At 39.2% G+C, this 23,575-nt stretch overlaps 1 protein-coding gene across 6 annotated transcripts; it reads right to left on the reverse strand.

The window, feature by feature from the left end:
* On the reverse strand, window positions 1-22,584 carry enok (histone acetyltransferase enoki mushroom). Of its 6 annotated transcripts, none has more exons than XM_069126676.1 (6): window positions 22,447-22,584; window positions 16,815-17,605; window positions 11,534-12,003; window positions 8,868-10,852; window positions 6,515-6,912; window positions 1-6,137 (listed from the first exon to the last, which is right to left on the reverse strand). In XM_069126676.1, the coding sequence occupies exons 2-6, from the start codon at window positions 17,358-17,360 to the stop codon at window positions 1,479-1,481; spliced, it is 8,058 nt and encodes a 2,685-aa protein (XP_068982777.1). In that variant the 5' UTR covers window positions 17,361-17,605; window positions 22,447-22,584; the 3' UTR covers window positions 1-1,478. The 6 variants fall into 6 exon arrangements, with proteins under 6 accessions (XP_068982777.1, XP_068982776.1, XP_068982782.1 ...); XM_069126675.1 differs by lacking the exon at window positions 22,447-22,584 and adding an exon at window positions 21,881-22,371; XM_069126681.1 differs by lacking the exon at window positions 22,447-22,584 and adding an exon at window positions 21,881-22,364 and having other exon boundaries at window positions 10,764-10,852.
* Window positions 22,585-23,575: the final 991 nt, after the last annotated feature.

A 23,575-nucleotide genomic window follows, 5' to 3' on the forward strand; every position in this document is an offset into this window, starting at 1 on the left:
TGATGATGATGATGATAATGATGATGATGATGATGATGATGATGATGATGATGATGGTGACAATGGCAGAATAGCAATTATAATGATAACAATAATAATAATAATAATAATGATAACGATGACAATGGTGACGAGCATAATCATGACATTATAACCATGACCATAACGATAATGACGAGAATGACGATGACAATGGTAATAACTGTAATAATAGTAATCATAGCAGCAATAGTAGTAAGAAATATAACAACGACGAAGACAATTGACGACGGCAAGAATGATATCTTATAAAGAATCATTAATGAGAAACACTATGTTCACATTGACGATAAAGGAAGATTACCGATCAATGGTAATGAACGAGTTGGCGATCATAATAATAAATTTGCAATAATACAATTATAATTATTATAATAGTAGTACAATTATTTTTATGATACAGTAAAGTACAGCGTGCCTCGAAGAAAAAGTAAATAACAACGTTTAACAATTGATAATATCAAACAGAATATTCTTTGCAAATATTATGTGTAGTACATATATATACACACATATATGTATATATGTATAATATATATATATATACACTATTTATACACAAAACGTAACACCGTTGCAATTTCGGATGGGAATGCCCTACTAAAAATAGGTGTATTCGTTTTGTCGATTGTGGACTGAGCCATAAACAGTATATACATACATGCATGTTTGCCTAAATGATACGCGCGCGCGTGCACACACACATATATATGTATATACGTGTATATATATGTATATTCACTGATCAACAGATCACATTCAAGGTAGAATAGTTAATCGCATTTAAATGCACAAGACACGAATCCAAGTTTCGTAGTGTACTATTCCATACTATGATTATAATTCGTACATACACATATGTTCCGTCCTTTACCGCGCGCGCGCATTCGCATATTCACACTCGGTTTTATTCATTTATGCATTCCAAAACAAGTTAAGAATCCGTTTAATACGAGCTCTTTAATCTTTACGATGCAAGCGCTTCCGTTAACTCTTTAATATTTGTGGGTCTTGAATTTACAATTCTTTTCTTTATAGCGTTTGACGACTGGTGGATTTTATATAAGCGCGTGCACGCGACTACGTGTTAACAGTAACAGTAGAAGAAGAAGGAGCAAAAATGCTAAAACGTGTATTAAAAAGTGAAATAGTCACAACATAAAAGAAAAATCATACGTCAGTGGTCGTACGTTAAAAAATAACAAAATATTGGTGGGAGAAAGGTAAAAAAAAAAACAGTATGCACGTCCAGAGGGTGACTGTGGAAGCGAATGCAAGGAGGCAAAAAGTCTCTCGATAGGTAACATGTTTTTTAAAGTTGTCAGAGTTCGTATAGAAGAGAGCATTAACTTGTCCAAAATGAAGCAATCATTGTTAGTCCATTCTTTTGCGGCCTCGTGTTATTGTAAGTGAGAGAATGTGCGCTTAGATGAGTGGGGCTAACGTGGCCTCATCGAACTATTCAGAGGCTGCATAAGACCGCCATTTATGTAACCGTGGTACGTCGTATACACCGCTGCTGGATTTTGTTGGTGAGGATCCTGAGGATACGGTGCAGGTACATTAACGACTCCGACAGGTAACTGGCTAGCTTGATTCATGAAGCCACCCAGTTGAGCCGCTTGATTCATGTAGCCGGTAGCAGGTTGTGCCACTCGATAACCATACTGGGCCATGAGATTCGTGTTTATCGCCACGTTGGGACTGACCCGACTGGCGGCGCTCTGCATTTGAGGACAGGTACTTCCAGGATCGAGAGTCTGGCGATATAAGCTTTCGCTTGGATACGGCTGAGTCAGAGACGCCATGTTTGCATTCGCTGATGACCTCGAGGTCGATCTACTGGGTGGTCCGGGAGTAGAAGGCGGAACCGTATTGACGTTATAATAATTTTTCGCGTAACCAAGGGGTACTTGAGGCGGCGTCGGTAATTGCCTCGATGTTTGCGGCGGTGTCATAGTGTGCGGTATAGGAGGTGGTGGCGTTAAATTCATCGCTGGTGGAGGCGTTGGAGGTATCATCTCCAACCCATTCGTTAGTTGTTGCAATTTTGCTAGACTGCACGAATTCGTGGTTTGGTGATTTCCAGAAGCTGACAAAGAGGGTGCCGGTGTGTGCGAATGCGGCGGCATAGCGCTCGTCTGAATGTAAAAATTCGTCGCTGTGGTGCATGGTGTGGGTGCACCGGATCTGCTGCTTCGATGTTGAATCACGTACGTGTTCTGAGTTGGGAAGGTCTGCGAAGCGACAGCCATATAGTTCCCTTGCGAGATAACGGCCATATTGTGCGAATGAGCAGCGTGTGTGTGGGAATGCGGATGAGGAACGGGTGGTACGCTCATCGACGAAGACTGCTGATACTGCGGTGGTACGTGCGTCGTATGCGCTATCGTCGTATGGCTTGTGTGGGAACTCGTATGACTCGTGTGAGAGGTCGTGTGTCCTTGAGATGAGGCTTGAGCATGCGACGTAGGAGGCGTGGTTCGATGCGATCTGCTACTTTGCTGTGTCGATCTCGACCTATGGGTCGTTTGCGAACCACTGGCTCTTTTGTTACTATGAGATTGTGTCTGCGATTGCTGCTGTTGTTGCTGTTGATGCGCAGACTGCTGTTGAGACTGTTGTTGAGATTGACCATGCGTCATGCTTTGATTCTGCGTTTGTTGGGCCAGAGACAACTGCATCGGTTGAGGCGTGTGAGACGGTGGCAAAGGTTGCGGCGTATGACTCTGCCGCATTGGCTGAGGACTCTGCGTCGGAATACTTTGCGGCGTATGAGATTGAGGAAGAGGCTGTGGTGTGTGAGACTGAGGTAACGGTTGCGGCGTATGGCTCTGTGGAAGAGGCTGAGGACTTTGCGTTTGTATACTTTGAGGTGTGTGCGACTGAGGTGTACGTGGCTGCTGAAGAGGCTGCGGTGTATGTGGCTGGTGCATCGGATGGATATTAACGTGCGTCGATGGAGTATGCTGGGGCATCGAACAATCGGCGTACTGTACTTGCGGCGAGATATTTACGGCGGCAGACGTAACCGGCGTAGTTATTTGCATGGATACCGAAATTGGAACGGAAACAGACGGTGGCATCGATGGTAATGCACTTGGTGGTCTTTCTACGCTATTCTGTGACGCGAGATCGCTAGCAATGGACGTGGGGGACTCCAGTCCTAACTGGCTAACATCCAAATCACATTGACCGTAATGCAACGAATGCACCGAATTTGTGGTCGAATCAGGAGTGTAAACTCCCATAGACGGCAAATCTGGTTGCGAAGGGGGTGTTCGTTTCACCGAACCAGGATTGTCCAAATGAGGCGTTGTCTTGCCACTCTCGGGCGAATTTTGTTTCAATTCTTCAGAGTGTGTTTGAAGATGAATAGTGGTTTCTTGCTGCTCGATAACGGGCAAAACTTTCTCTTGTGGCGTGAGCGGCCCTGTTTCAGGCGACGCGATATTCGAAACAGCAGAGGATGATTCCTTTCTCTCCGTGGGCGTTGCGGGAGAAGTTTCTATCTTTGGCCTCGTCAACTCCTCTTTCGAACTCTTTAACATTAATCGATCGGAAATTCCATCACTTTCTCTACAGCTACCTACATCTTGATTAACAGCTTTCAATTTCTCGATTTCTTCTTCCTTAGGCGAAAGAAGGTCAGGTACCAATTTAGACGTTTCCAAACTACAAATTGCTTTCTCAGTCTCCGAAGCTTTGTCGGATTCACCCTTCATAATTTTATTTTCTTCCTCTTTCCCCTCCCCTGTTTCCACTAATGTTTCGCCATCATCTTGGCGTTCGTGACCGCTTTCGTCCTCTCCTTCAGCCTCGCCCTTATCCAAATCTCCCTCAGCTTCACATTCCGATCTTTGTGTATCTTCTTGCAGGATACGCGATTTCGATTCCGATATCGGATTTTGCAAAAAGGAAACGGAGGAATCATCTTCGAGTTTCTTTTCTGGTTCATTCCCTTCTGCCTTCTCAGTTCGTTCGTTTGAATCGCTTTTTATATGCGTCACAGGTTTCGACTTCGGTGCAGGTACTTCTTCTTCGCCCTCATCCTCGTCTCCTCCCTCATACTCTCCTGGGCTAGCAGATATAGTCGCTTCTGCTTCTGGAAGAACGGTTGATCCACAGATATCGCCAGCATTACTACCATTGGCATTATCAACGTCTTCCATAGTGCTCTCGTTGCTCTTAGTCGTTTCTGCCGCGTTATTAGCTTCTTTCCCGGCAGGTGTAGCCAGTAGTTGCTCTGTAACCGAACACGACTGTTGCTGACTAGTTATAAAAGAGCCAGTCTCTTCAGAGCACGGCAACGGAGATAATGATGGAGGGAGTATCACAGGAGTTTCGGGTCGATCCTTCGTAGGAGTTTCAGGTTTCAATTGTGGCATCTTTAAAGCTTCCTTCTCGGCTTTTGCTCTTCCTCGTCTCGATACCGGCAAGGTTTTAACATCCTTCGCCTCTTCTTTTCCGTTGCATTGGTTCTGCTCCAAATTTTTCTTTTCTTTCCCTTGTTTCGTTTGCAAGTGCTTTGTTTGTCGACTGGTCACTTTTAACAAGATATCATCTACCTTGCATTGCTTCTTCGTAGGTTTCTGCACTACCGACGACGGAGACGATTCTATCGCTTTAGAAGATGACTTCTCCACTTCGTTTATATTGTCTTTATCCTTATCTTTCGAATAATTGTCCCTTTCTTTCGGCTTATCACGTTCTTTAGGTTTCTCTTTTTCTCTTTCTCGTTCCTTATCCTTCTCTTTCTCGCGTAGAGATTCCCGAGTTCTTTTTCTGGAACTAACCTCGGACCTTTCCTCCTTTTCTTCTGCTTCAGTCTTTTCGGAATGTTTTCGTTTTCGCAGAGGAGTCGTCGATGATGACGACGTTGTCGTCGTAATCGCTACCGAGACGACACCAGTTACAGGTGTCTTCGGTGTTCTAATTCTTCGTCTAGACATTGTCGTTGTGGTGGTTGTTACCGTGGTAGTTGACGTCGTCGTCGTCGTCGTCGTTGACGTAGATGAAGTCGTTGGATTTGTAGAATTCGCGTTTTTTGAAGCAGTCACCGCACGAGAATTCCTCGACGTTGTCGTGACGCTTTTCGGTTCTACTTCCATCGATTCTTTAGCATTTTCTGCCGACGCAGCAACCACGTTTCGACTCCTTTTCTCTAACGTTTCTTTCGTGTCCTTCGCTTCATTTGTCTCCTTTGCTTCCTTCTCTTTTATTGCTTTTGTCTCCCTCAACTCTTTCGTGTCTTTGGAAATAGAATCCTTCTGCAAGGATGACTTTTGGGCAGCCTTCTGTTTGAATGGTGAAGATCTTCTTTGTCCCAACCTTCTACCCCTTGGTTTCTTTTTGATCTTAACCTTTTGAATTTTTTCAACAATCGCCGGTACATGTTTCGGTTCCACTACGGGAGAAGATTCGGAGCTAGTGTCGCCACTTTCTTCCGGACTTTGATATGGATTAGGAATCTGCGTAAGCAATGGTATCCATCTGAGACAATCAGGATCTAACTTGATACGAGAACTTTTTCGTATCTTTGCCATATGAGCGTCCACTTTAGCCCAATCAACTACCACGGCCACTTTAGAATTCCCTTCACCGGGCAAATGAACCGATCTAATAAATCCCAGCAATTGCATAGCAGTTGCGATATCATGAGCTGACACGCCAGTTTCTTTCGTTATATCTCCCAACTTGATATCCGTAGAATCTCTATGAGCGTCAAGATATTCGAGTACAACGCTTTTCCAGAACGAGTGGTACGACACCCGGCCGAGATCAGAAAGAGGTTTCTCTGGTGTACCGGGAATGCCCTCCACTTTGGACAGAAGATAACTAAATTCGATCAAGAACCTACCAAATCCTTGTCTTTGATATTGCGGCAAAGTCATGATACACGATACATTATATCTCTGCGCGGGACAATGTTTCTCTTTGCTGAAATAACCAATCAAATGACAACCATACTTGTCGTTTTTAGTTACCGCATAAAATAAAAATGGTTCTACGTCGTAGTAGAGCGTTTTATGGTCCAAGAACAATTTCGCTAGCAGACACAAATTTTGACAGTATATCTTGTTCACGTTACCATCGATCTGAAACATAAGAATCAAAATTCTTATTGTCTGATTTATGAGTAGATTGCGGATATTTAAGTAATTTTATATTTTTATGAACATAATTAAATGAGTAATTAATTAATAAAATCTAAATAAAAATTTCTTTCATCTACTAAGTATTATAATAAGTACTCTACATTTTCACATATTATATGTGTTCTATAGATTTTTGCAATCTTAAATTTCCCAAAAATGCATGAACATCTGGAGTCTATGAGATATATCATATAGAGTATTATCTGTGTATTAATCCTTTCACAGAGACAAATCATTCCGTAATTTCTCTGAACTTTATTTTATTGCACTGTCAAAGGCTTAAAGAGAAAAGAAAAAGTTTTGTTCGCGAACCGTACCTCGAAGACAGACAAGCCGTTACACCTATAGATCTCGGTAGCCGGAGGGTGCCTCCATTGACATTTGTCCATGTGTCTATCAAGTACAGCCCGACTTTTCGTATACTTTAAACAAAATTCACAGAAGAATAATTTTGGTAGTCTTGCGTACTCCTGGGGAAACGGACTGGAATACCACGTTTCTACTTCGTATCGACCGAAAACTATGGCCGCGGGATTCCTAATACCACTTCCTGTACTTGTACTTGCTGAACTATTCCCTGGATTCACAGTCACGGCTTCCTCGCCATCACCATTCACGGCGGTTAAGCGAGCCGCTCTGTCCCGTGCTTCCTTAAATAGGTCAACATCCTTTTGCGTGACACCAGGTGGCAAGGTCTGAGGTAGAACAGGTTCCTCTGTAAACAAATATAACAAATTGGTTTTCTTTATGTTCTTATGTGCTTATTCGCTACTTTTATTTTTTTCTGTTTTGCAGTGAACAGAACAAGAAAAAGAAATTCCTTTATAATCCGCTGTAACAATTAATCCATTGAATTTGAATCCATGTCGATTTGTCCGATTTCTCTTACTTGTTTACCACAAAAGAAACACTAATCCTGAAGGGTAACTTGCAATGCAGACAAATCTTTCGTTGTACCACAAACGACATATACTAGGGCTTTGATACGGTACCAACAGTGAAAAACTTTTTGAAAAAAGGCGAATAGACAAACAAAAAACTCCACGGGAATATTATGATAATTTATTGATATGGAAGTGTATGGTATTAAAGAATGCAATTGAAATGAAAATATAATTCTATTCGATGCGTGAAAAAAGAAAAGAAGAGGAACAAAAAGAATCTGTCCACTAGAGAAGCGGATATTGTAGTCGCAAAGCATAAATATTAACTTGTGCATTGACAATCTTCGGTAATATCGAGTGCGACAACAATTAATTAGCTGTTAATATTGTGAGTAGTATCCAAAGCAAAGCTATGGGGTAGGTGGTTTTCGTGGGATGTGTTGGCAGAGTATCAAGTTGGCTCTTCAATGGCAAAAGCGGATTGTTTTCCTCTCGTTCCTTTCTTTCCGTTTCTCTTTTTACTTCTCGTTTTAGCTTTTCTGTCTTTTCTTTCTTTTGCTTTTTTTACTTTACTCGTAAAACGTATACATTTTTTATATTTCTCTTTATGGTGGAAGACGGCGAGTTACGACAATAAAGCCTGCTAAATGTCAGCAGCAGCAGGTAGACTCCGATATTATTAATACCAGGCAACTGTTTGAGATATGCCACCTAGCGTCGTACTTCTTCGTCCTGTAAAACTGTAAACTGATCGGTATTGGTCATTTTATCTTTTCTTCCCTAATACTTTCTCCTTTTCCTTTTTCTTTCGTCAATCTTTGATGGTATATAGAATCCCGATATAAAATCCCGAAGGATTAGAAAAACTTTTCCGATATCCGTTGAAGCTTCGTACTTATTTCATATTTGAAGTAATCACAGGTCAACTATTCTAAATTCCTCAATAGAATAATTCAATATTTCAATACTTGTCCTTTGTAAAACAATAATGGCAATTTAATAAAAAAACGGCGACGAATAGGAAATGTTTATACTCTATTTTATATATCTGGCAAAATCTTTGTACAAGTATCGCCGACTGTACAACTGTAAAGAATTGATCAAGTTAGAAGTAGTGAGAAGTTAAACGAAAAAAATTGTGCAGCAGCGAAATTATCACGTGAACAGTCCCATAGTCGAGTGCGTTTATTTACGAACTACGTGCATTAATTATGTATTTGATAACTATATGATATATGGAAAAAAAGAGTGTATGCCAGAGCCAAATAACGTTATTAGTAACATGCAATAACCATGTAAGAGTCTTCCGTAGTGCAAAACGAATGGAAATATCATCCATATAGCTTACAAATTTGATCTGAAAACGATGAAAGAAAAATGAATGCATTCGTTCGCATTCTATATGACAGATGTTTCTGCAAGTAGAAAACTCGGATTTCCATAAGTTTCACACCACATAATAAGCAATAAACACGTCCTATCAAGGAACCTGATTGTTCTTATTACATACAGATAAATGTTTAATTCTCGATCATCCTATCATAATTATCGGTGAAGTTTCATAAATTCAACGACGAAAAATAAGTTGTTGGCCGTTAGTGGAGAACAATCATGTTATCTTGAAACAGATTACGTCAGACGTACATGAACACATACATCATACCACACCACACCGCCAACACATCCACGTGGTGGTGAGCGAGGATTAGATTAGAGGGAATTCTTCTTTGCGACTTGGGTGCATCATCGAGGTTAGGACTCGTGAACGGGTGGGGTAGATTCTTACCCTTCCTGGTGGAGCAGGGTGTCGCGCGGGGTGTCGTGGTGGTGTTGGTGGTGGTGGCGCTAGTACAGGCTCGTGGATTGGACTTTAGGCTGGGATTTGATTTCACGGAATCAGAACTCAGGCCGGACTTCGAAACAGCGGGCACAGGGTGGCGTGTTTGGCTCCCTTCCACGAGTATGTTTTTCTTTCGCGAGGACTGATCGGGCCTAAGAGTCGATGTCGGCATTGACGTCGATGACGGTGACGACAGCGACGACACCGGTAACGAAGACGGTGATGATGATGATGATGGCAACGGTAACGGTAACGATAAGGGTGACGATAACGGTAACGGTAACGGAAACGACGACGACGCCGCCGCCGTCGTCGATGATGATGAGGATGACGATGACGACGACGACGACGACGACGACGACGATGACGACGACGACGACGACGACGACGACGACGAAGATGACGATGACGACGACGACGACGACGACGACGACGACGATGACAACGACGATAACGATGATAATAACGGCAATGGCAACGACGGTGACGACGCGCCCGCTGCACACTTCACTAACGGCGCATCATCTTTCATCAGTTTTCTCCTTTCGTGCTCGTGCCTTTTACTATTAACCGCAGTTTTAACTAAATTTGACGGTGTCATTTTTGGTAGCTTTTCGTTAAGGGAACTAAATAACGTTTCGTCGGAAGGTGTAAAAATTCCAGGGCGAGGTACTTTCGCTACATCGTTGTCTGCCTCCATTTTCTTTTTTTCTTTCGATTTGCCTAGACCGGACGACGCGTTTTCACGTTTATTACTCTGCATCCCTCTCATAACTTTGCTCGCTTTGTTATCACTGTCGTCCATGTTAGGCCGCTTTCTCCTATCAGGCGCGTAATTAGGCGTCAACGCGCTAGATCTTACTCTGCTGCTGGTAGGTACTGAAAAAAAGTGACTCAATCCATCGAAAAGGCCTTTCAATTGACCACTACCAGGTTTAACCTTATTGGTGTTATCCGTATTGGCAAAGCTGCTCGCTATACCAGCACCGTTCCGATCGTTCTTCTGTTTCTTCTTCCCGTCGAACGTATTAACGGCTGGTTGTATATGTAAACCGAATGTCGGTGTACTGCTTACATTGAGCTTAGGTAACGGCGCACCAAAGGTATTGGTAATGTTACTAAAAAAAGGCGATTCCATATTGAGTTTAGCCGCGGCCGCGGCGAAACCCCAAGGTTTGTCCTCGTTTAGATCACAAGAGAACGGACCTCTTAGTTTAGTAGAGTTACCGGCACCGCTACCGGCAACACCACCACCACCACCACTATCGCCACTGCCGACGACGACAGCACGACGTTTTTCGTGACCATCGTCGCCGTCGTCATCCTCCTCCTCTTCGTCATCGTCGTCGTCGTCCTCATCCGAAGTGGACGTATTGCTGCACGCGCTAGAGCTATTACCATCTACCTCTTCCTCTTCTTCTCCCCCCTGCCCATTCCCTTCAGCTCCCTGCTCTTCCGCGTCGTCTTCATCATCATCATCAGTCGAATCACTGGAATCGTCAGAAGAATCGCTATCGCTCGCGCCGCTGCTGCTGCTACTGCTAGACATTGGCGGTACTACCTTTTTACCGGGCATGGTTTGTTGTTTCTGGTTCGCGTTACCCCGAGTTAACCTAGGACTAACGTCCTGCGAACATTTCGATTTCTCACCGCCCCCCACCCGCTTCAACTTATTATGGTCCGCATTAAACGCACTCAGCCTAAAAAACTTCTGCTTTTCTTTGGAAATCCGATCGTTTTTCTCTTCTAGTAGCCTACCCTGGCCTGCGAGTGGGGTGGGGGGTTGTGGTAAGGGAGAGGAAATCAAAGGTGGTTGACGAGGGGAGACAACACCCGCATTACCGTCCGAGCTGCTGTCCACCTGTGCCACTCCTGCGCCGCTTTTCTTCACTGGAGTCGATATCGCCAAACTCTTTCTGGATACTGCCGATCTGAAACAGATATTATCTGGTCAAATCATACGCATCGATAACTCGTCGTCCCTTTCCCTCAGTTTTAACTTTTTATTCTAATTTTAAACCCTGATCTTATGTCAGGTAACCCTATACAGTAGTAGATGTTGAGAAAAACAATAGTTTATATTAATTAGTATAAATAAAAAAGCAACTATGTTTTTTCCGTGTGATATTTATATCATATTATCTAACACAATGCTATATTATATGCATAATGCATATAATGCGCCCAAACCCACATTCAAGAGAAATGTAGTTCAACTTACTTCAGCGGTCCTTAACCTGCGAAGTGCTCCCACACGCAAGTTATTGTCGTATTATTTGAATAAAAAATATTTAGTATGTGTATTTATTTACTTATAATGAACCGTTTCTCTCCAAAAAGATTGTTGATGAATGGTTTAATTATACATACTTGGCACATTGCTGATTTAGATTTTGAGTTAAGCTTGGTGGTCCGCGATAAGAAAAAATTATTTAATGGAGGTTCGTGGTAAACAGAAGATTAAGAACCGCTAGCTTAGTTTATATTTTCCTTTGATGTTTCGTATATTATCTATTAAAATTGTATCGCACATATCAAACATACTCGACAAGTCATCACAAATGAGAACTAACATTAATCCTAAAGTTCGTTTACATCAAATTTTCGCTTACTTTCTACTTTCACGTAACTTGCTAGGTCTCTTCCTCGCGCTAGTCGGCGTGCCTTCGAGAGAACTAGCTGCATCCTGTGTTTTGTTCCTTTTACTATCATCCTTCGATATTGGTGTATGTGCTGTTTGACAATGTCGACACCTCCACGGTGTTTTGTTCTTTTTGTCAAGCGCTGGATCCAAACAGGCAGGATGATAACACTTAACGCAACCAGCGCATTTTACCAGGTAATTCTGCGATTCCCTTTCCAACTGGCACCCAGCACACGTTGGAGAACAGTCGTCACAAGACCACGTTATACCCCTATCGACAAGGATTGAGAGTTCTGGTGGTGCGCAAGAATTATGCAAAGCTGCACCACACACGCTACACCTGCTTAATTTCTCAGTAATATTCCGTTTTGTGTTGTTGTTGTTCCCAGCTATTGTCGCACCAAGGCATTCTTTGCAAATTGGTAGTGGAGCTGGCAGCTGTGACAAAATCAAATAATATATGAATATACGCACTTTACGATTATGTTATAAAGGGAATATTATAAACAGGGTGATTTTAATACAACATAAATGGAAGTTATTAGGTTTAGCTAAATGCTGAGAAGTTGACGGAGTTTCGTGAAAATCAAAGATATAATTATCGAGATACACATTTTAATATATTTAATATTTTAATATTATGACGAGCAATATTTTATATACGAATGATAATGAAATAGTAATAACTGAGTTATTCACTCGTAATCAAATAATTAACGCCAAAGTAACCAACCCTTATGTAATTCATACTTAAATATACAGTGTATAAATGATTATAATTAAAGGAATGAAAATAAGAAAGTATATAAAAGTATATAAAAAAATAAAAAAGTGTACATGTATAATCATGTTTCGATTTCGATAGAAGTATAATATATTAATTTTATAAAGATTTCCTGTATATTCTTAGCAATCAAAAGAGAAAGGAAACCTAAAATCTGTCATTTCATTGTATTTAGTATCTTTCATTTCTAACTAGTTGACATTTTTGTTTGGTTCGAAGCAGTACAGTACACAAAGAATACTTTCCACATACAGGACACGCGTGATCAGGATCCGCGTCTCGAAACAACGACCTGTTGCGCGACCAGAGAACCAGCTATAACTAATAGTTATGGGATTGAACGATCCATTACTAAAGCTTGCACTTCTTGGCTTCTTGACATATCCTCCGTCGATGCATCGACAGATTTTTATACCCACGAAAACTACAATTAATAGCCATACATAGATACATATATACGACGAATGTTTCTCGAATACCTTTTATATTTACAAATTTTCTGAAATTAATCCTGCTATATTTCTGGAATTTTTTATGTTTGAATCTTGTTCTCGTTGCAATTGAAAAGAAAATTAATATAACTTTTAACAAATCATTGGATACATTTTATTTGGAATGAAAATAATGAATTAAAAAATCAAATAATTACTTCCAATAAAATAACAAATAAATTTGCTTTAAAATAAAATTGTTTTCCAAAAGAATACCAAAATTTTGTTTGAGAAATAGATAATTTCCAAATAATTTATTGGCCGAAAATATTTGATTACTTCGAATAATAATAAAAGATAAAGTATAACAAATAATTTTTATGCAGATAAGGAATCGACCTACTGACCTGAAATATTCATCTTAAAAGCAGCTAGCCATCGAAACATTTATCAGATCAGGTAACGCGAAACTTAAGGGGGTATTCTGGTCTAGAGGCATGAATTTCGGGCGATTTTTGAAGCTCTGTACAAGCGAAACAAAAAATATTTTTGCTGTCCTTCTTTTTAGCATTTGTTTATTGATATTTCGAGATTACGTAAAAAATTCACTGAAAAAACAAACTCAATATTTAAAGAGTTATGAACTGACAAAGTGGGTGCTGCCAAAAAAATGGGGTGTCGTGGCGTGCATGATATCAACCCTTCTGGTCATCCGAAACAAAAAAATGCGAACGGATTCTTAATTAGTATGGATGCCGCTATCGTCTGAAATTTGGAAAAGTCAATACAACATTTTTTCACAAAATGGCGGCCGTTTGAAAAAAAATTTCTTATTTCGCACGTTTTTTTGACAATTCCGAACGTTTAAAAAATAGTAATATTAAAGATTTTGAGCTGAGCGTGATTCGGACGATAGAGGAGTATATAAGGAATATTCAGACCAAATTTAAAATAAATCGGCTCATTAGAACTTGAGATATCGTGCACGCCAACTCGAAAAAAGTAGTTTCGAGAAAAACGCGTTTAAAGTTTTGAGACGTAGGTACTCGGGCAGCGTTTACCGTTTATTGCACATTGGTCCCGGTCGGACCAGAGCAGATGCTGCGTCACAAAAATGGCTGTAACTCATAAAATAATTGAAATTTTGAAAAATCCTTTTAAGGGCATATTCTTGAATGTCTAAACTTTGGAAATATGAAAAAAAAAAAAATTTTCGATTTTTTTCAAATTTCTAGATCAGAATACCCCCTTAAAAAGTACGAAAGCCAAACATTTTTGTATTTCAAAAGTTTCATTGGATAAGTATCCAAACACTTTCATGAGCCACTGTATCTAGAACTAATGATTCTCCCCTTTCTACTCTTGTTCTGAAACGCGCGTGCACCTGTGTCTGTGTATCAAGCACATTAGGGAGTCTTAAGAAGTTCTGTTTCCGAGCATAAATTACTGAGCATACCGGCCAACTTACTGAACAATTCGATATGAAATACTAGTACAAAAGCTCATAGGAACTAATTAGGTATTACCGTTCCATTATCGATCAATAAATAAACATCGAGTTTATAAAAGCTAAAAAGCATCATCTGTGTGAAGTTGAAGAATTTTATACAAGAAATTTCATATTTGAATTTACCAATAAGTTATATTATATTGCCCTTTCTTTCTCAATTTTATTTCTCCCATAGCAATGGCATGTAATACACGAGGACTAAAGGTGTATGAAGGGTTGCAACCGTGAACAGCATTGGACTGAATAACTAAATAGTGACACTTGGCAGCGAAACCAAGAACCACTTGAGAATTCGAGAAGGAAGAACAAGGAATAAAAGGGCAGTGAGCAACCGACGGGGAGGAAGGGATTGTCAGGATCGCGCCGGCGTGATCGTTGGATAACTTTCCGTGCTCTCTGCGGCCTGACACGCATAAAACGCGGTCGGTAGGAGAACAGGGAGGAGAAATGAATGCAATAGAGGAGGGGAAGGAGAGGGGTGAATGAGAAAGAGAGAGAGAAAGAGAGGGACGTGTGCACGGAGGATCAATAAGAGAGGCGATATACACAAACGAGTCACCGGAAGTTGACCGCGATAGCATATCGTCCTGAGTCTCGCCCCTCTGTTCAAGTTCCCCTCTAGCGTGAGGCCGCGACTAACCATCTTGAGGCGTGGGCACACGCCGTGACTCCCCAGCTACGAACACGAGGGACCGTAACGAGAGCGTAATATTTCCCTTGTTGACTCCTGAACTGAGTGAGCCACGAACCGTATGCGATCATGCATAACATACTCTTCTTGATGTATTGTCATACAAAACGTCCCAGTATTTTCTCATTATATTCCTGTGTCTTCTACATGCTTTATTATTTAGGATATTATTACTAATACATGACGTTTTTCTTGAAAATGGTGCTCTTAGCGTATTCTCTTTCTTAAAAAAGCCCCTTTCAACCTGAATTTTTATTGTGTATCGACTAACAAGTATCGTGAAACAAACGAAGCGATATGTTACGAAGTTGTTGATATTTTTCCAAGGAATTGCGGCGGGAAAATTCAAATTCAATATTCGCTCAACTTGGATTTTTCGAAGATGACTCCGCCAGAGAATCGCAACTTTCCAACTACATCAACGAAATCTAATCTAGCGTTTAATACGAATTAATGGATGATGGGTACATTGACAGATTTCTAGATTGTTCTTTATGCGGTTTTACGATTGTATGTACCATGAAATTAAATTAAAGCGTCGTTTCATAGATGCGTATAGGAACCCTACATGTGCGGATTGGTTTAATCGTAGAAAACGCTTTGCATTAGCTACAAATATGTCACGTGTTGAAGAGAACGTAATAATTCTTCGTATGGTAACTATATTCAAATCGGAACAAGGAGAGAAAGACAGAATTAATCGCTTCTTTTATATTTACAAAAACAGTAATTCCAAATTATTCCTAGCTAAAAAGGGAAATAACAAAATATAATTCTACAAAGCATATAGTATTCCAAAAATATAATTCAACTGAGAATGCATATTTTTCAATTGTTCGCGCGAAATAATTTTATTTGCTTTATTTTACTTTTTACACTAAAACAATGCATGACGCATGTCTCGCTATATAGTAGGAATACTAACGATAGGTTTACGTTGACACTACGGCTGCCAGTTCACATATGATCGCATGTTGTGAATTATATTATCCACTGCATGGAAGTGAATAGCAAGCGAATACCCACGTTTAACACGGCTCTATGAAACTACACTTTCTGAACAGACTTCTGAACACAAGCAAAGACAAGCTGATGGAAAAGTCTAATCAACTTTGGTGAACATTGTTTGAACTCGACACTGGTAATAAAATATTTCTACCAGAATACGATAATAACGTAAATGAACGGATGTACGGAAGAGCGCGCAAGTTGAACGAATTCAGTTACAAGTGCGGTAGGTACAAATCAGTATGTTGCATACGCGTATAATACTTTATGTACTCTAAAACCTCCATCAGATTAATTCAAGTAACTTGAAACTTCTTTATTTACTCGGTTTGAAATATCCTTAATTCTTCCAAATCTTTATTTTCACACTTATTAATAAATTAAGGACACATTTATGCACTTCTGGGAAATGTAAAGATACAAAAATGTTCCGAATGCATATAACATACAGAAATATATAAAATATTTAACAAAATATAAAAGTAGTACATAAAACAAATATCTAAATTATTTAATATTTAGTAAGTGGAGCAAATTTGTCTAACTTCCACTTTTGGCTGTGTTATAAAAGTATGAATTTTCATAAATGTCTGTGTTTACTTAATCACGTCTTGACTAGATAAAAAATATACTTTAAGTTTGAAGTTGAGATATTTCCAACTATTTCTTGATTGCAATAAAACAATTGTAGCACTGTCAGCACTTTTTATCTGCGAGGATATTTGAAAAGTTTGGTATTCTGTACATTTCTATGCTTTTATTAGCTTTCCCATAAATACATAAACATACGTACTCTAATAACGAACAATGAAAAAAATGACTCACCTTAGCTACAGGGGGCTCCGGCTGGGTAATATGAGAAGTATCCGCATGTTTCTTGAGATAAGGTGGTCTGTCCGGTTGTCGGAAGAGCCTACCATCCTGGATCACAAGTCCTCGATCGACTGCCCTTTTAGCAGACAGTCTAAGAGCTGTTCTCAAGTCGCCCTCCGCTTCTTCTTCGACCGTGTGACTCTGTCTGATATATCTCTCGATATTCTTCAGGCTTGAGCCCTCCCTTTCGCCCAATTCTCTAACAGCCTTACCCAGTACCTTGCTCAGATCGGAAGCTTTGCCAACTTTGAGCGGTTTCGATTGTAAGCCACCAGGATCTTTGTACGAGGATTGTCCTTTATTAAAGATCTTGAGCACATCGCCGCGCTTCACAGCAACCTCCAGATGTTCAGCAATTTCCTCCTCGTGATAATTATGGTGTTGACGAATAGCATGACATATCCGCTCGACACTCGGCCTCTGTTTCTGGCTGCGGATTTTTCGGATCGCGTCCAGGAACCAGGCCGACCATGTGTCAGCGGACTCGGGCTCGTCCATTTCTCGTCTCCGTCGGCCGTCTGCCGACGAAAACGGCGGCGGCGACACCGGCGGCGACGATCACGTACCAGGCCAGGTTATATACACCCAATTAACAATGCTCGACCGCCTCCGGGTCGGTTTTTACAACCAGTCCTTACGACTCACTCACATTCTGCGCCTGACTCTGCCTCGCACGAATTTTCTACAGGCTACTGCGGCTTCACATTTCCATCCGTCAAGATCACACGCTCCTTATGCTGGTCCTAAAACCCATAATATGCCAATCAATCGATAAGCCTTTCTCGTTTTCCTCTCTTTTTTGTTTCCTCATTTCAACTTGCTACTATGATACTACATTACTGATATTAATTTTGGTTAAACTTCGTTTTAGCACTAATCTGTTTAAAGTCTCTAATCTGTTTTAAGTTTAGGAAATCATCATTATATTGACTTCGTTCACAGACAGCCTATTCTAGCTTTCGGTCACGTGATTTTCTAAAACTTAATACTGGCATTTTTAAATTGTACTACTTGAATTCTATCGAAAGATAGGGAAATACATAATTAGGCTACTCTAAAACGAAGTTTAGGCATAATTTTAATAGTTAGAGCTATCTTGTTATGAATTTAAAATAGGTTACAGCAGATGTTTTTCATTTAGAATCTTGTTAATTTGAAATAAATTACATTCACTATTTGCACTATTTGCACATATAGTAATATGTAAAATTACTACCAAGTACGCTAAGTAGATAGGTAATAATAGCAAAATTACTATCTATTAGTATCATTCAAGTGTGAGTATATTAAGTAAACAAACAGTAATAACAAACTCACTATCTATTACTCACTTACTGTATATTACTATTTTTTATAATTTTGATTACTATCGATATAGCAATACATATATAACAATGCGGATTTCTATGCATGTATGAAAAATTTAAAGATACAAAAGTACATAAAGCATCCAAAGTATAATACTCGTTACAATATTTAATAGACAAAACAAATGTTCGCCTAGGTCCTACTCTTTTATTCGCATAAAAATATGAATGTATATAAATATCCACAATTAATGAATATTTTACATATTATATACATTTTTCGCGCCCTTAAATTTTCCCACAAATGCATAAATATTCGAAATATACTCATAACGCATGACGTGTTTTCTGCACCATATTAATTAGGTAAACTGTGTGACATTCGGTTATATACTATGATAATATGTATGCGTATCAACTAGCTAGAATTTGAATCGTTGCAAGCTGTCCGAACGAATACATCTTTCCCGCTCGTTTTTCGTTTTCATTCAATAAATTCGTGAGAATTCTTTGAGCGTTACATAACAAAACACATATAAACCATATGTACTCTTTTACAGAACTAATCATCTCGAAATAAAACAACAGTTAAAAAAAAATATGCTACATTTTTTTACTGCTACATTCTAAACCCGATATATCGAATCTATCGTATCATCATTTAAAAATCGTTTAGAATCATTCGAAACTATCCGAAACTGTTCAATTTTTCATCTCGTTACGAACGATTGACCGATTTTCTTCTAAGCGGCAAACTTTCTCCTCGACGTAAGCAAACTCAACACAAGGTGTACGTATATGTACACGTGGAAGGGAGAGAAATATTTTAAATGACTGTAGGTCGTACTGATATTGCGTAATTTTGAACAACTACATAGATACACGTGATTTATAAAGTCAATTATGCATATATGGATATACATTGGCTCATGAAACTATTTGGGCAATAACCACAGAAAACTTTCATGTATATACATACATATCCTGTTTGGCGAATAAAACATTTTGAAATTGTATTAACACTGCAATGAAACTACACTGGTCATGATCATATTAGTTATAGTTAAAATCAATCTGAAAATGTATATAGAAGTTACAAAATATTCTCGGGTAACATCTATTCAGTAAACATAACATAGACATATAATAATACTTACAAAACTAAAACAAATAATAAGTAATAAAAATGGCGCCACTGTATTGGGTTGGCAACTGATTGCGCATTTTGTCAATACCACCTAATAACAAAATCCGCAATCACTTAGTTATCAACCCAATATATTGAAGCTTATTAATATAACGAATTAAATGTTTAAATACTTTCGTTACTCTTCGAAATACATATATATATATATTTGCACTAAATAATCTTGTAGCTGTTATGTACATTTTCAGATTTGTTTGAAGTTTTAGTAATATAATCATGATGATCCATTCTCTCATAACAATGTCAATGAAATTTCAAATGTTTTACATTTCATACAACACATAATAAATTCATCAAAAAAATTCTAGAAGTGTTCAAAGACTTTTGTAAACTATTGTATGTAAATTCAGATTTCCCAGAGCTGATCTAGAAAGAAACTATCGAAGTATTAAACTCTTCAACCGATAAAATTTTCTATTTATCAACATTGATACTCTTCCAAAGAAAAGGGAAATATTCTAAGAGAAAATTTAATATTCTAATTCGAAAAGTTCTGATAATAATAATTCTGATCAAGCGTACTACACGTGAAAAATATACAGAAAAGAGAATTTTCAAACGTTTAATAATGGTTAAGTGATATAAAATAATTTGAAAGGGTGATGAAATATGACGATATATTTGCTAAGGTATCGTAGGATTCGTTTGATCGATTTCATTCTAATTTCTCGACTATTAGTCTTTTTTCATGATTATTATTCGTTAATTAGGCAAACAATGGTCGTCAACGGCGAAAGGTATTCGTGTCGACCAATAAATTAAATAAACCTAACATTCTTTGTCCGTGAATCACTGAGAAACGCAATCCTATTATATGACTAATCTTTGTTTGACGTACGTGTCACTGAATGAAGCTTCGCGATATATGTAATTGTCTCGCACACGTTGAAACTAAAACTAGTTGGGAACGAGTGTGAATGACAAAACAGTGATCGACAGAAAGCTTAGCCTTTTCAAGGGCTTAAATTATAAATATTAGCCTTGACTCGATTTCATTAATTCGACAGTTATCGGCATGTTTGCAACAATTACGAAGAACAGGAGTGTATAGGAAAACGAACATATGGAGGGAGAGAAGAAAGGAGGGAGTGAAGAGAGAGAATGGCAAGCGAATGAACGCACTACACATTCAGAATTTTCCGTCGAAAATCAACCAATGTATATATATTATACGCATAAATCTCTTTCCGAGAACACTCCAATGTTCTATACTTGCTCGTTTCTACAGGTGTATGTAGTTGTTTCTGACTCGTTCTGTTATTGCCAAAACGAAATATCGAGTAAACGAATACGTTTGTTAGCTAATTTATTTATCGTTCGTCCGTTTAAGCACACGACAGTAACGAGGAAGAAGGGAGGCCAGTAGTCAGGCCGGCTGACTGTGTTTGTTGGGGCCTTTCTCACCCGACGGAGAGGTAAAAGAGAGGATGGCAACAGAGAGAGCAGCTGCCACTGAGAAAACGGACGGTTACCGAATGATTTCAACTACTGCCGGCTTGGCGTTTCTTACTCCTCGTTACCCGCTTTTACAGATGATTCTCCTTTCTACAAAGACGCTTCCATTTAAGTATTTGTTTCAACAAAAAATACTCACACATCCGTGAACAGATCTTTACTCAATGCCACACGCTTGAAAAATAAAATAAGAATAAAGAGCGTGGCTCGATTCAAACGAGTTTTCAATTCCGAAAAAGAATAGTGAAGAGAATGGAGAGAAAATGATTCGGACCGAAAGATATATTTGCTAATAATCACCAACTGGTTACCGTCGGTAGCCATTTTAATCTCAATGATAGCCAATTTATAATTTCAACTCGGAAACACATACTTCCACGCCAACCGGGAAACTCGTCTGGTGTTTCTCAAGCAGGAATAACCGTTACGATTCGTTACAAGTCACATCCCTCGTAAGAAAGACACTGTGTATGGCTAGCGAATGTAATCGCGACGGCCGTCGCCCACGAAACCACCGCTAAACGCTACCAACTATCGCCTGTTAACTACTTTAGATGATACTACGACACCGAGTTTTTCATCATTTTGAGTGAAATACTTGGTGCGCGATAGGCGGGTGAAAAATGTGAAACGATTGAATTACGTGTCCAAGTAGACAGCGAGGACACAAGTTTCTCGAAACCCGACGGGCAGCCATCTTGGGTAGGCACGGCCAACTCTCGACTGTTTCGCACAATTTTTCGCGCCTAAGAACGATGTTTCAACCACAACGTCGTACTGTATAGATTCCTGAATAAACGTCTGGCAAATGGATGGCATTTGGTTATCCGCTTGTTCGAGCATAATAAGAAAAAATGTTAAGAAGAAGCGAGGAGAAACACTGCGTATAGAAGATTATCTCCCTCTCTCTTTTGCACTCTATTGCACACTCACTCTCTCTCCCTCTCACTCTTTCACAAGCTGGCAGCCCGACCCGCTGGCCCGTATGCGTCTGGTGATGATTCGCGTGGTTCTCTTGCGAGATTTAACGAGAGACTAATTGTTTTTACCTGATCAAGGTAATCCCATGTATAAATCCAGCGTGAAATACACAAGAATCACTAGATACCGTAACACAGGATATTTAATCACGATCACCAATTATCTCGCGACAACGGCGTCACATTTCACACAAATCAACAAAGGTTACCCACTTGACAAAGATGGCGGTCGCGGGGGTTACACACTGCGCGCACGCGGTGGGGAGCGCACTGCGCACACCGCGCTCACTGTTACGGCGGAATCACGAAACAGTTGTAGCGGCACACGTTTTCCTCGACCAATCAAACCGTCCACTTTGACTCGACACTCTCATTACCGGTCACACGTGCGTCGCTTTTCGTCCGTTTTCTACCGCGCGCGCACACATGCGCATCACTTTTGTATATCTACATCGTGTCCCATGGGATCTACATCTCGAATAAAAGCTTTTCAAGCGCGGGAATACATGGTGTATAAAGTATGATGAAAAATGACGGAATATTCAAAATAGCCTAATATCTACACCAAATAGATATTTATACATCTGTATGATATCATTCTATCTCTTTCTCCCTACTACTATTCCATATCCTACCTTCACTATGGCCGTCGCTTGCTTTGCGCTCAGTTTGACCATTCCCAATCAGTTCCTCAACACCACTCGCGCGCGTCTGCTACATGACGCTGTACAGAAGCTTTGTCAACGAGCTTCCAGGATCGTACCTGCCCCCTTCTGGGCCATCTACCTGGAGATATTAGCGACACGCTTTTTAGGCTACAGTTACTCTTCTTATATATTTCTTTCTATTTCTTTCTTCCTTTGTATCATTAATACGTAAACGTGATTTATTTTCTTTCGCTAGAATTGATTATTTAAAATATCCCTTTAATTTATATATAGAACAAATAATAATATATGTAATTAGTTCACGTTTTACCTACCTCAAATATGTATTACGTGTTATGGAAAATTTAAAGAAACACCTAATTGGAATAAAATATCTTAAGATTTGTATGATTTTGGTATTAACTAATGTACCATTTTGTTTCTCTAATTGTATGTCTAGAATACACGTCACATAATTTTTTAAAGAAGCGATTGATTTTTGCACGAATCATATCTTATGCATATATATGTGCATTTATGGTTACATCTTCATCTAGCTTCATAAGTCCTTACACATATGTACTTATATATGTGTTATGAACCGACGCAAGCGTGTTGCGAAGTTCTGCAGCTTTTTTAACTATTCCAACAACTGCGCTCACATCTGGCAATATCAGCGAAAAGATTATTGCACGTAGGTGATTATACATCAACTACTTTTCATGTTGTACGAACTTGTATCAATTAAGACAACGATATAATCAACACGCAGTGTAATAATACTGTAATCTTTGTATAAAATAATGTAAAGGTTCGTATTACATAATTTAAAAAAATAAAATGATATTCGTTTAAATAATACTAGTATTATTAAAAATATAAGCAAATAACATCATTTAGTTAGTATTATGTCCGTTTACATTACTACCTTTCCTCAATTAATATACTACACAGTTAATACTACTAAAATTTTTCATGTATATGCATAGTAATTAATGATATATATTTTATTCTACTATATAATATTTCTGCGATCCTTACCATTTTTATTATTATATGCTAATGCAATATTTTTTTAAGTAATATAATGTGCAGCTATACAAAAATAATATATTTA

This window comes from Bombus flavifrons, chromosome 14, assembly GCF_040668555.2.
Source record: "Bombus flavifrons isolate JBK064 chromosome 14, iyBomFlav1_principal, whole genome shotgun sequence".
In the NCBI taxonomy this organism is placed as follows: domain Eukaryota; kingdom Metazoa; phylum Arthropoda; class Insecta; order Hymenoptera; family Apidae; genus Bombus; species Bombus flavifrons.